The following is a 12,406-nucleotide window of genomic DNA, read 5'->3' as shown; positions in this document are numbered from 1 at the left end:
TTACCACAAGCCACTTTCGGTTGGAATCAGGAATACAAACATAAATACGTAGCACTCCAGGGCTGAGACAACTCCATCCAGGAAAGCCCATGCAGGTGGCCATGAAGGTATAAGCACCTGCTTCACTTCCTTCTTGACTGCTGTCCTGATTATGCAAGGATACAAAGTTCAAACCACTGCCAATTTTTCCTGCTAAAGAGTGGAGCTGTGGGTCCACCCCTTGAAAATTACTGTTTTACAATTTTAAAAGAGGCTGTAGTTAGGCCCTTCCTGAAGACGTCTACTGACTTGGGTGGTTTGAGCACCTATTGCCCTATTTTAAATTTGCCTCACTTGGGCAAAATGTTTAAACATGTAATGGCATCTTGGCTCTAGCTATTATCAGATCAAACTAATTATTTACATCTATTTCAGTCTAGCTTTGGCTGTTTGGGGACTGCATCCACCTTGGTCATCCTAATGTAAGGGTAGGTGGAGAACCTGCAGCCCATGGGCCACATGGGGCCATTGATCTAATTTCATGTGGGGAGGCACAAAATGAGAGAGAGACTAATGGAATGGCAGAGAGAGGGTACTAGGCTATCCTGCAACCATCACCCATTTTTGGTCCTGGCTCTGTCCACCATGTGATCTGGCTCTGCTCACTATCTGCCATGGCTCCTGTTTGACTTTTCCCATGGAAAAGTCCTTTCATCCTTTCATAGGAAAATTGTTCCTCACCATTGCCCTATGGCTTGTATTGGGAGATGGAGGGAGCACAACCCAGATGATCCTCCTGAGTTTCTTAAGAGTGTTCAGTCTCATTGACCATGGTATCCTTCTTAGTTACTTTGTCTGGACAGGGCTGCAAGGCAGTTTTTCAGTGTTCGTTTTTTGCAAGAGCTGTACTGGCTGCTGGTACATTTCCGAGCACAATTTAAAGTGCTGGTAATCACCTACAAAGCCCTAAATAACTTTGGAACTGGGAACTTAAAAAGCTACCTACCATACATCTTGGATCTTGGAGTAATCTTTGGAGGCTGTCCACTGTGTCCCTCAGCCATATGAACTTCAGTGGCATTGTCTGGGGAGACAGCCTTCTCAGTTGTGGCACCGCATGCAAGGCATGTCCTTCCTAGTTAGGCTGGCGATATCAGGCAAAGACCTTTTATTTGCCTGGGCTTTTTAACAGTGAGTAAAAGCTGGCCCTAGAATCCATTTTATCCATTCTGATGCATTTTAATGTCATTTCAATTCCAGTTTCTGCCATTTTACTATTTCATTGGTTGTTTTTATTATAACTGTTCTATTGTTTTGCTGTATGATGCTTGTGGAAGTTTTCTTTTGTTTCTTACTGAAGAGTGGCATAGAAATAGTAAATAAATAAATAAAATTCCTGAAGAAACAATCCCAGAAAGTGGAGCTGGTTGACTGCTGTTCCACTGCATGGGTTCTGGCATGTGGGGTGACAGAAGGCTCAATCTTGTCTCCCATGTTTTTAATATCTATATGAAACTATATGACATCATTTGGAGGTTTGGGCTGAAATGTCATCAGTGTGCTGATGGTACACAGCTCTACTTCTTTTTCCAACTTCTCATCCCAGGGAGATCATGGAAGATGGGATCCGACATCTCACAAGCAGACTTTCACTCATGCAACAAGACTTTCTCTTCCTCTCCTGTCATGCCTGGCCTAGTCCCAGGCCAGGAGGTCTCCTCCTCTCATGAAGATTCTGAGGCTGAACACCCCGTAAGACTGCACCCCAACCCCAGCATTTCTGTAGGCATCCCTCACAGCAGAGAGGCTACCCCAGGCCCTTTGGTAACAGTGGACCTTGTGGAGGGCCTTGATGAACCTACCTTGCCCATGGAATCAGAGGAGGAGACTGGCCTACTGCCCAGCCCTAGAGAGTGCTGGCACCAGAAGGTGCAGGTGCAAGTGGACTCCCAACAGCAAAGCATAGGCCTCACAGGCACAGAAAAAACAGGCTCTTCAGGAGTAACTCCTTGGAGGTAAAGGGTCTACACAAGCCTGGGGATTCAGGAGCAGGAAGCCTTGAGGGCTGGGCTGTCTGTAGCTGGGTGCAGGCGGGGCTCTGAAGCACCATGATACATAAGTTTTCAGTTCTGGTATATCCACTGCTGGAACAACACAGGTCTTATGCTCTGTGTAACCAAGCTGCCCGGTGAGCCTTCCCCTGCTTCTTAGTCCTAGCTACCAGACTTACACTGTTCTCGAGATGGCACTGTCTCTTGGCCGTCTCCACTGTATCGACCTTGGCTTCACACAATGACCCTGCTATCAGATCATGCTCTCCGTCGCACTGCCTTTCCAGGTTTGATCCCAGGCTGTTTGGAACTCCGCATTTTGGGCCGGCCCTGCGGTCTAAGGTTGCCTGTGACTGCCTCTGACTTCACCTCTCTGCTGCATTCAGGTCAAGGCCCAGGCCTGGACCGAGCTCAAGTAGGGCATCTCTTCCCCCCTGCAGCCCCCATGCCCTCCCAAAATCTTCTCTAGAGGGTCCCCCAACCTTCCCTGTTCCACTGACAGAAGTCATTCCACCAGTGGAATTAATTAGGCATCTGTTCAGGAATAGATTACTCTTGATCAGGCTTCCGCTGACCTGAACTGTTTCTCCTCCTGAAACTTCAGGTGTTCACCTTGAGGTGCTTCTGGATCCAGTGCTGTCCCTGAACGTTTAGGCAATGGAGGTGGCCAAGAGTGCCCTTTTACCAGCTTCTTTGCGTTTGGCAGACTTGATTAATGTGATACATTGTATGTGGGGCTGCCACTCAAGACTTCTCAGAAATGTCCATTATTTGGATACATAGCCACTAGGTTGTTAACTGGGACTGGCTCTGTAAAACAGGGGTCTCCAACGTGGTGCCCACAGGCACCTGATAATATTTTAATTGTGGTTTTTGTTTTTTCCTCTTTTTAATATGCATTCATGAATTTGTATGAAGCGCATGCAACTTTCTAGCAATTATACATGGGCTGCAACAAAAATGGATCAAATATCCAAATAAGTATCCATTTTAAGTTTACGTCTATATCCCAGCTTTCAAATATCAGAAGTGTGGTAAGGTCCTCAATCCATTGCTTTATAGGATATGAGTGTTTATCCTTCCAGTGTTGTAATATTAGTCTTTTAGCTGTCAAAGGGGCAAAGAAAATCCATTTCTTGGCCATTTATTAATTTCCATGAAGGAGTTAAATAATTTAAAAGAGTGTATACATCAGTGAATACTACAGACTGTTCCAGCACAAAATTTTTCTGTGTAATAACCTCCCACAAAAAAGAAGGGACTACAGGTCATTGCCAAAACAATTTTTTAAAAGAAGCATTAGTTGTATTACACTGCCAGCAATTAGCTGAATTAGACAGTTCATTATTAAAGAAACATTGCAGTGTCCAACAGACATGAAACAAAAGTTTTTGCTGAATAAGATGCAGCCTAAGATCCACGGATGCGAAAGGTAGATGCCAAAGCAGCGACCCACTGACTGGGCATTTTGTGGTGGTGCCCACAGCAGTATCACAAATTTCCAAATGTGCCCACAGGTCCAAAAAGGTTGGGGACTCCTCCTGTATAGCATATAACACGCCAGTATGAAACTGGCTGCTAGCCGTTTGCAAGCACAATCATGCTTACCGTGCTGGTGCTATCATTAAAACCCTTTATGGCTTAGGAGCTGGGTGCCTGAGGAACCGTCTCTCACCATACAGTATGTGTGTTATGGTCTTTGTTGGAGGCCCTTTTCTAAGTTCCCTTGCCTTCTGAACTTAGGCAGGTGACAAGAATGGAACGGACCTCTTCTACTGTGGTGTCCTGATTGTGGAACTCTCCTCCCACGGGGGCTCATCTGGTGCCTACTCTTGTGTTATTTCACAGCCAGGGGAAGACCTTTTTCATTTCTAGGCCTTTATGTACAATGAGTTGTTTTAGTTGGTTCCCCATAACTCTTAAAAAAAAATGGCTGTTGCTTTATTGGACTGTTTCATTTTTTTAATTGTTAGATCAGTTTTAATATGTTTGTACTTGCTGCTCTGGGAGTATAATTAATGAAGGTGTGGGATATAAATAAAATTAATAATAAATAAACAATGATGTTTTAGAGCTCCTGACAAGGAAACAGAAAGGCTGAGTACTTCTGCTACAATCTCTGACATATATTAAAAAGTATTGCCATGATGTGGTAAATCGTTGAGCAGGACTGGCAATGTTCCACAAAAAAGGGGAGCCTCTGTGCCATGGAATCTGCAGTTTGAACATGCACTGTGGAAGGCACTTTGGGATGCAAAAGACATTTAAATGGTGTGTATTACATATTAAAATTTTTATTCACACAATTTCAGAAGATTGCTTTATTTTCATCAATCTGGCAAAGGGATTGCAAGCCATTCAGCGAACTGAAGAAAGAGTGAAAATGGGATTAGAAATGGAGACAAAGCAAAAGATGGCAATAATAAGGAAAATGGATACTGGGGAAGTACATGAAGGAAAAACATTGATTCCAGGCATGCTGTTCATAGAAGGAGAGGGGCAGGATTTAAACGTGATATGAAGGATAAAGACAGCTGGCGGGTTGACTGAAATAGGAGTGAGATAATCTGATCCGATTGCCAAGTCATAGGGCTATGAAAAATCACTATTGACCCTGATATTTTTTTTCTTTCAACTGTCAAAACTCTAGGAGAATGGAGTTGCAGTAATAAGCTGATGTTGCTCAATGTTTGCCCTCTCTCACCTACCTGCAGGTCTTGTTCAGTTCATTGAGGGGTCAGTGGTAGAGGACCAAGGTTCAGTCATCTGAATCTCAAGTTAAAGGATGCCAGGTTGTGGGGCAGGGAAAGGCACTGGGTTAAATCTAGATTTTACCACCCATAATTGGAAGGACTCTTTACATCCACAGAAAGCTTTTGATCCTGTTGACCCGGGGGGGGGGGGGATTTTGCCAATTCCTTATTCTTCTTGCAGCCCACTGCAGCATCCCTCACACTGTTCCCAGCAATCCCCCAACCCTCCAGATTTTGGAGGGTGCAAGGGTAAGGGGGAATTGGCAGAAGTTACCTCCTCTTCTGCCAGCAGGCACATCTCTTGAGCAGAACTCTGTTCAGGCATACTCCCAACAGAGGGTGTAAAGTCTGGATCCAAGCCATCATCCTGAAGCTCAGGAGAGTTTCTGCTTAAGTAGGCAGTACTGGGCGGGAAGGACAAATTATGTAATGCAGCATGCCAGGTCCTTATACCCTTAAAGGGCTACAAAAATGATGGTCAAGGAGCTGAAGCATTTGAGTTTGGAAAATTACAGCTGTGGTATATGACAGAGGTTTATAAAAGTATGAACATTGTGGAGAACTCAACTGTGAAGAAGTTTATTATATTCTCCCTCTCTCTTTCAAAAATACTAGAACTTGATGATAAGCAAAGTGAACTGGTTAGCAAAAGAAACAAGGACAAACATAAGGAAGCATTTTGTGACACAGAGCATAATTAAATATATGGAATTCATTGCCACAGAATGCAGTGATGCCCCTAGCTTAGATGGCTTTAAAAGATATTCAACTCATGGAAGAAGGTCTTTATTGATGGTTATTACCTACGACAGCTAAATTGAACCTTTATGTTCACAGGTAGTAAACATCTGATAACCAAACAGCTGGGTTGCCTTTGGAACCAGATTGTGAACTTGCAGAGGTAGCTGGATGGTCACTACTACAAAGGGAATGCTAAACTAGGTAGAACTTTGGCCCAATCCAATAAAACAAATGTTTTTATGTTCACGTGTACACTATTAGTGGGTGGGAGTGGCATTATGCCAGAGGATATAGCACTTCCTAAATAAAGCACAAGTTTCATTTGCACCCAACTCCAGCACTATTAGTAGATGTCTGCATTGACACAAATAAAGCAAAATGGGAAACAATTACTTTATTATTTAATTGTAGGCTGTTGTGAGGGAAGACAGCAATTCAACTCAGTAACTGAATGAACATAAAGGCAGAAAAAATGTCAATATGCAAATAGGTTAGCTAAGAGCCTTATCTTCTTGTAGCATGATACAGAATATCGCTGCTGCTTTGTTTCCACAGAATGAAACAAAGTAGTATATATTGTATTAGTTCAACCTCTATTGGAAAAAACACAAAACCATTTAAAATGCCAATCACATCATGCAAGATTCATAAAATAACGCATCAAGTGTTCCAGTAGTAATTATGTGGGTGAACCCAAACAGTTCTGAAGACCACAAATGAACTAGAAACATTATTAGGGGTAGTCCAATGTGTTTAATTAATGTCTTCGGCTGTAACTCTTTCAACTCTCTTGCCTTTTGACTGTACCAACTGGACTGAGATTATAAACCCACTATATTATTTATTTGTAAAACACCTAAAATTTGCTGGCTGAAAAATTACAAAATGTACAAAACTGGAAAAAAAAACAGGCTAGTAATCTAAATATAACGACATGACACATTTGGGAATGAAGGGAAGGACAGGATAATAAATACCTTAAGGAAATGCTTAAACGTAAAAACGTTGGAAGAGTCTGATTCCAAGTGGAAGGGCATTCCAGGGACGGAGAGAGAGCTTGAAGGGAAAAAAAGAAGTGAGAAAGAGGAAAATCTTAGCTTTAGCTAGAAGACTGGCACCTGTAAAGCAAAGATTCTGGGGAAGAGCTCACAGAGAAACGAGAGTAGATATAGAAAAGCAAGACCATGGAGACAATTTAAGGTAAGTATTAGAAGTTTAAAGTGAAGATAAGAAAAGAGGGAAAGCCAGTGAAGAGAACAGTACGAAGGAGCAATATGATCAATAATGACCAATAGGGGAAAAAATCAAACACGTAACAGCATTTAGTGGAGAGATGGAAGAACAGAAGAAGGCAGGCCAACAACAAAAATGTTACAATAATCAGGAAACAACAAAAGAATTTTGGTAGCGTCTGGAGAAAAGAAAGAACAAATTCCAGATATATTAATTATCTGAAAATACAAGACTTGGCAGTACTGGGAGAAAAGGAAATAGAAGATTAAAAGGAACTTCAAGGGTAGCATCTGAAGGTCAAAGTTGTGGCAAAGGGGACTGAATTGGGAAGGGAGAAATCAGCAAAACCTGGACAGTGGAAGCTTGTGCAAATGGGAACTCCCTCCCCCTGGATACAGCCCCAGGATTCTGAACTTGAAGAGAAGAACAAACAGCAGCATTATCAAGGGTTAGTAATGTTGGAAATGGTCAAGAAGCAGGATAGATGTTATTTATAGCATTTTGCCTACTTTTGATTCATGTTCCACTTAAGCCAAGTGACATCAACACATTATAAAATAATATAAGCCCTATTCACGTGTTTACAAAAGTGTTGAACTCACCACAGGAGCAGGGACATGGCTGCACTAGTCATGTGCACCACATAGCTGTATCCCTAGGCGTACAGTGTGAAATCCTGCAGCACAGAGGCCTGTGAATGTACAGCTATATGTTGCATAAGCTTCTATGCAATTCAAAACCCTGTGTGATTGCTGTTCCAAATCATGTGGAAGCCAACATGTGCACAAATGCAAAGGGCTTCTGCTGCAGGCCTGGGGTGGAGCTATGTGGTGGCTGTGACATTGGGGGGTGGAACTCTCAGTATCCTGTCCCTGCTTGTGCGGCAAGTTTAAGACCTCTAATTATGCCTGAACAGGGCTATACTGTCATTGCATTCTGCAGAACTGGTGTATATATGAACCAAACATGCTTAATAAAAAGAAATCAAAATTGCATACAATGTTAAGTGCGAATGTCATAGGGGTGTCAGTGGGGATATGCCCCTTTCTCCTATTCTCATCCCAAATAAATGATGTGACCATGAAAATACAGCAACTTTAGACTTTATTAACCCTTGTTACAGCCCAGGATTGTGCTGCAGGATCAGTCTCACTCCTTGGGGAGCATAGTAAGTAGTTGCAGGATAAGGCATAAAGCCCCTGGAACAATACCAGTAAGTAGCTGCAGGATTAGGATGAATGCTCACTGAGCAAGATAAGTAGCTGCAGGACCAGGATGAATGCCTACAGAACAATACAGTTAAATAACAGTAGGATCAGGATAAAGGTCCATGGTGAGGAGTAAGTAGCTGCAGGACTAGGATGAATGACTATGAAGCAATAAAGCTGTAGGATCAGAGAGAATGCCTACATAGTGGTGCCAGTTGTAGATAACTAGTTGTAGAGTCAGAATGATCTGGTACTATTTGCTGTTCAAGTGAGCAAGTATTTTCTTGTATTTTCCTGACTGCTGCTGCCTGTACTGGAAAATCTCACCTCCCTTCTTAGCAACCCCTCCTCTGCTTCAACTCCTTAGCCTTCTAATGGGACAGATGCCCTTTTCCCATTTCTTCTACCCCTTTTTGTTCCTTCCAGCCATTCCTCCTGAGCTTCTTTGCAACTGCCTCATCTTTCTTCTCACCCTGAGATTCCAGCATTCTGGCTTTTATCCTCCTTCTCCCTCAAAGTTCTTGAGTCATTTAAAGGGCCCTTATCTTAATCTCCTTTCCTTCTGTTTAACCATCCCAAGCCATGGCTGGATACTGCTGCTGCGCAAGCAGGGAAACCTGGGGGATTGTACCATGACTCCCAATGGCTCCTCGGAATGAGACTCGCACTGAGTCTCCAAATCATGGCTTTGTTGACTGAATGTGGAACATGCGTCGCCCACTCCTGCTTTAATTTGCGCATGAACTGTTCTAGCTTTATCCTGAAACACTTTTACACTACCTTTAAGAACACAACTGAGAATTTAATTCCTAATAATACATTTTCAAATCATGCATTAAATCAAACCTAGCTACTGTTAAGTCATTATTAGCATGTGCACAACATCTTGTTGTTTAAACCAACTCTTCGACATATTAAAAGATTATTTTTGTGACCCAAACTGCAATTTATGAAACTCAAATGTTGAGACATAAGCCTGCTCAAATTTCTCAGGACTGTATATCCATTCTATAATGGCCACATTCGGACATCACTTTAAGCCATGGTGGCTATTTTTGAAACAGTAGCTTATTTTTTAAATAGTCCATGATGCCCTGCCACACAGCTGGGCTAATACACTACTGTGTGTGGTTTATTAAGCTACTGTGCCTAATCTGACCCACCCGCTGTCCCTTGTTGTGCTGCAGTCCTCCCACCCAAGCAGTGGTGCTGTTTCACCCATTCATGACATCCCAGCAGGGGCTACAAGGAGTGAAATCCCGGTGTACACCAAAAAGGGGGTGGCACAAATAAACCCTTGGAAGTTTGCAGGATTGGGACCAAACTTCACACACAGCCTCTCCTATTCAGGAAGCAGCTGATGCACCATCAAAACCCTGCACAATTACTGCAGAGGAGAGAAAATCCTAGTGCACCAAAAAGTGGTTGGAGGCTATAACTCCTTGGGGGTTTTCAAGATTGGGACAAAAGTTCATAAGCAGCCTCCCCTAGTCAGGAGGCAGCTGACACACCCGCAAAACCCTCAACTGCACATTTTCCCCCATAGTAATTGCTGGCAAAGACACCTTTAGTGTTCTCAAAATTGCAAAAGCACCATACATTTTAGTGCTAAAGTGGAATTGCACTTCCCCACCCCCATTGCTGGCAAAGCCACTTCTGTCCTCAATATTCCTGAAGTGCTCTGTTGCTATATCATAGTTGCACATTTAAAGGGCTACCACAGTACCACCTATGGATTTAAATGCACAACTACGATATAGCGACAGAGTGAATTAGCACTACCACAGTATTGGGGACAGCTGAAGCTGGCTACTGCAGTATTGTCTATGGCTTTAAAGGTAAAAATCTCAGGTGCCAAAAAGAGAGTAGTGTCTGTAAACCCTTGGAACTTTGCGGGATTGGAACAAAACTTGACATATAGCTTCCCTACACTGCAGCAGAGCAGTACTGCCCAACTTTGCTTTTTCACAGAGAAGTAGCCAGAAAAGGGGATGGGGGCTATAACTCCTTGGCAATTTACTGGAATGGGACAAAATTGCACAGGTGGGGTGCCTTCATGGGGAGCCTCCAAAAACTGTTCTGGATAACTGCAATTTTGGTTCCTCAGGGAAAAGTGCGCAGAAAAGGAAAAAGGGATGGGAGCTATAATTCCTTGACAGCTGAAATGGGGCAAAATTGCACAGGTGGAGTGCCCTCATGGGGAGCCTCCAAATTCTGTCATGGATAACAGTGCAGTTTTGTTTTTTCATGGAAAAGTGAGCATGTTTTTCCCCTATTCCCCAATTTTCCCCTATTCTGCAGTTTCCTCTGTTCCTCTTTATTTTTCCTTTGCACCTTTGCACATTTCCAAATTTGCACATTCTCAGAGTTGTGAACAGGGATCTTTTCCTCTTTACTTTTTCTTTTAGACAAATGCAGAATTATGCATTTTCACATTAGCAATCAGGGAAGTCTGTGATGGTGTAACTTTGCCGTAGCACAATCTGGGAAAGCTGTCATTCTCAGCAGGGGAGGCTGTCATTGCGGTACTTCGCAGCTGTGGCATCACGCTTTCAGGGAAGACTGGCCAGAAAAGGAAAAAGGGGCAGGAGCTCTAGATCCCTGACAGTTTGCTGGAATGGGGGAAATTGCACAGGTGGGGTACCTTCATGGGGAGCCTCCAGATGCTGTAATGGATAATTGTGGATCTGTGCTTCTTCATGGAAAGGTGAGCAGTTCTTTCCCTATTCCTCTACTTTCCCCTATTTCCCAAGTTGCACGGTTTTAACGTAGCAGTTAAGGAAGCCTGTGATTGTGTAACTTTTCTGTAGTGTGGTAGCATGATAGTGTAAGGCTGTCATTGTACTAGGGGAAAACTGCCATTTGTAACTCTAGTGTGGTATCAGGGAAGGATGTGCTTGTTTGGCTGTGGCTGTCCCTGGGCTGCTTGACAGATCTCAGAAAAAAGCGCTCTGTAAGCTAGAGCAGAGTGGCTGTAGCCATTTTGGCTGCTCTTGCCAGCTGAAACTGTAGGTGATCGGAATAAGCCACAGTGAGTGTCAGATGACAAGATAACCCACGGTGGGTTAAATAACCCTTACTGTAGTCCATGGTTTATCAGAGTGGGTTATTTTATCCAAATAAGCAGTTGTGGATTAAAAAATTCTAGACAGACAACACGATAACCAACGAGTTATTGTGACATCTGAATCGAGTCATTGAAAATGTGCATCAGTAATGAACATGATTGCTATATTATCGTCTATATCTATAAATATGATCAAGCTTTTAGAGTTTGCAACTAACTGTTACTCCTTTTATCTCTGCTAGAAAAGGCTCATGGTGTTTGTATCAGGTTTCTCTATGGATCTCCAGTTACGCCTTGTTCAGCAAACACTTTTGTTTTGGGTCTATTGGATGACACAATGTATCTTTACTAAAGGTTTGTCAAACTTGGCTAATTGTTGGAGGTGTAACGCAGTTAACGCTTCTTTTATTCACATGTTTTGGAAATGCCCAATAGTTGCCTCCTTTTGGGAGGAAGTTATCATACGGATAAACTTTGTATTGGAAAGCTCTTTAATATTTACTGATGTACATGTTTTCTTAAATTACTTGTTTTTTGGAATGTAACATATGGTCAGCATAAACGGATCTTTCTCACCCTTTTGGTTGCTAAAAGACTGATACTACCATACTGGAAAGGTAAAAGCTCCCTGCCTATAATGCAATGGATTGAAGACTTCACAATGCTAGCAACATTTGAAGAGTGGTATATAGGCGTCACTTGCAAGTAGACCTACATTTGGATATCTGGTCTGCTTTTACTGAAGTGTATGTATGTGTAATCTATTCTTTTTCCCTTTTTCTTCTTCTTAGAATATTGTAATATTTGAATCTGAGGATTTTAGACTATGTTATATTTCTAATTTTTTAGTTTTGTTATGTTTTTTGTTTCGTTGTTGTTTCGTTAAAACTCATAATACAAAATTATTTTTAAAAAGGCTCATGAAGCTCAATACATGTATGTCTTTTTCCACCAACATAATTGCTACCACCTTAGACATGTCTGTCTCTTATTTTCTCACATACATCCTAGGCAACATATACTACTGATACACAGTCACTCACATTCAAGTTTTGCTCCTCTGGGGTGGGGGAAGAATTCTTCACACAAAGCAGCTAGCACTGATGAGGGTAAGTACATTGCATTTTCTAGCTGAGAAGCCATTTGCTCAATTCAGAGATCAAGTCAAAGTGAAAAAAGTTTTAACTACAGTAGGTTAGCTGAACTGACAAACAATGAGTCTTGGTCCAGTTGTATCATTCTACTGACAGAACTGCTTCTGTCAGTGGAACCAGGAGGGGGGAGTCCCCTCCCCCCCACCGCAGCTCCCCCCACACCCTCAAAATCTGCTCCTAAAGGCTGGGAAACCCTCTTGAGCAGATTTTCAGCCCGTAC

General features: G+C 42.6%; 1 protein-coding gene across 11 annotated transcripts in view; it reads right to left on the bottom strand.

The window, feature by feature from the left end:
- The window catches only part of CCDC171 (coiled-coil domain containing 171), a 247,239-nt gene that overhangs the window by 35,889 nt on the left and 198,944 nt on the right, over positions 1-12,406 (bottom strand). Inside the window, exon 24 of one of the 11 annotated variants that reach the window (XM_084834550.1) lies at positions 6,460-6,580. The exons of the other annotated variants lie outside the window; for them this stretch is intronic. Coding sequence (XP_084690676.1) covers positions 6,515-6,580 — 66 coding nt within the window. The 3' untranslated portion in view covers positions 6,460-6,514. Of the gene's footprint in view, positions 1-6,459; positions 6,581-12,406 lie in introns of those variants that run through there. 11 annotated transcript variants of the gene reach the window in all.

This window comes from Heloderma suspectum, chromosome 2, assembly GCF_057233095.1.
Source record: "Heloderma suspectum isolate Gila_16-S chromosome 2, 16-S_ref, whole genome shotgun sequence".
Taxonomy (NCBI): domain Eukaryota; kingdom Metazoa; phylum Chordata; class Lepidosauria; order Squamata; family Helodermatidae; genus Heloderma; species Heloderma suspectum.
Note: the sequence above shows the minus strand (reverse complement) of the source record. Positions and strands in the feature narration are given on the sequence as shown.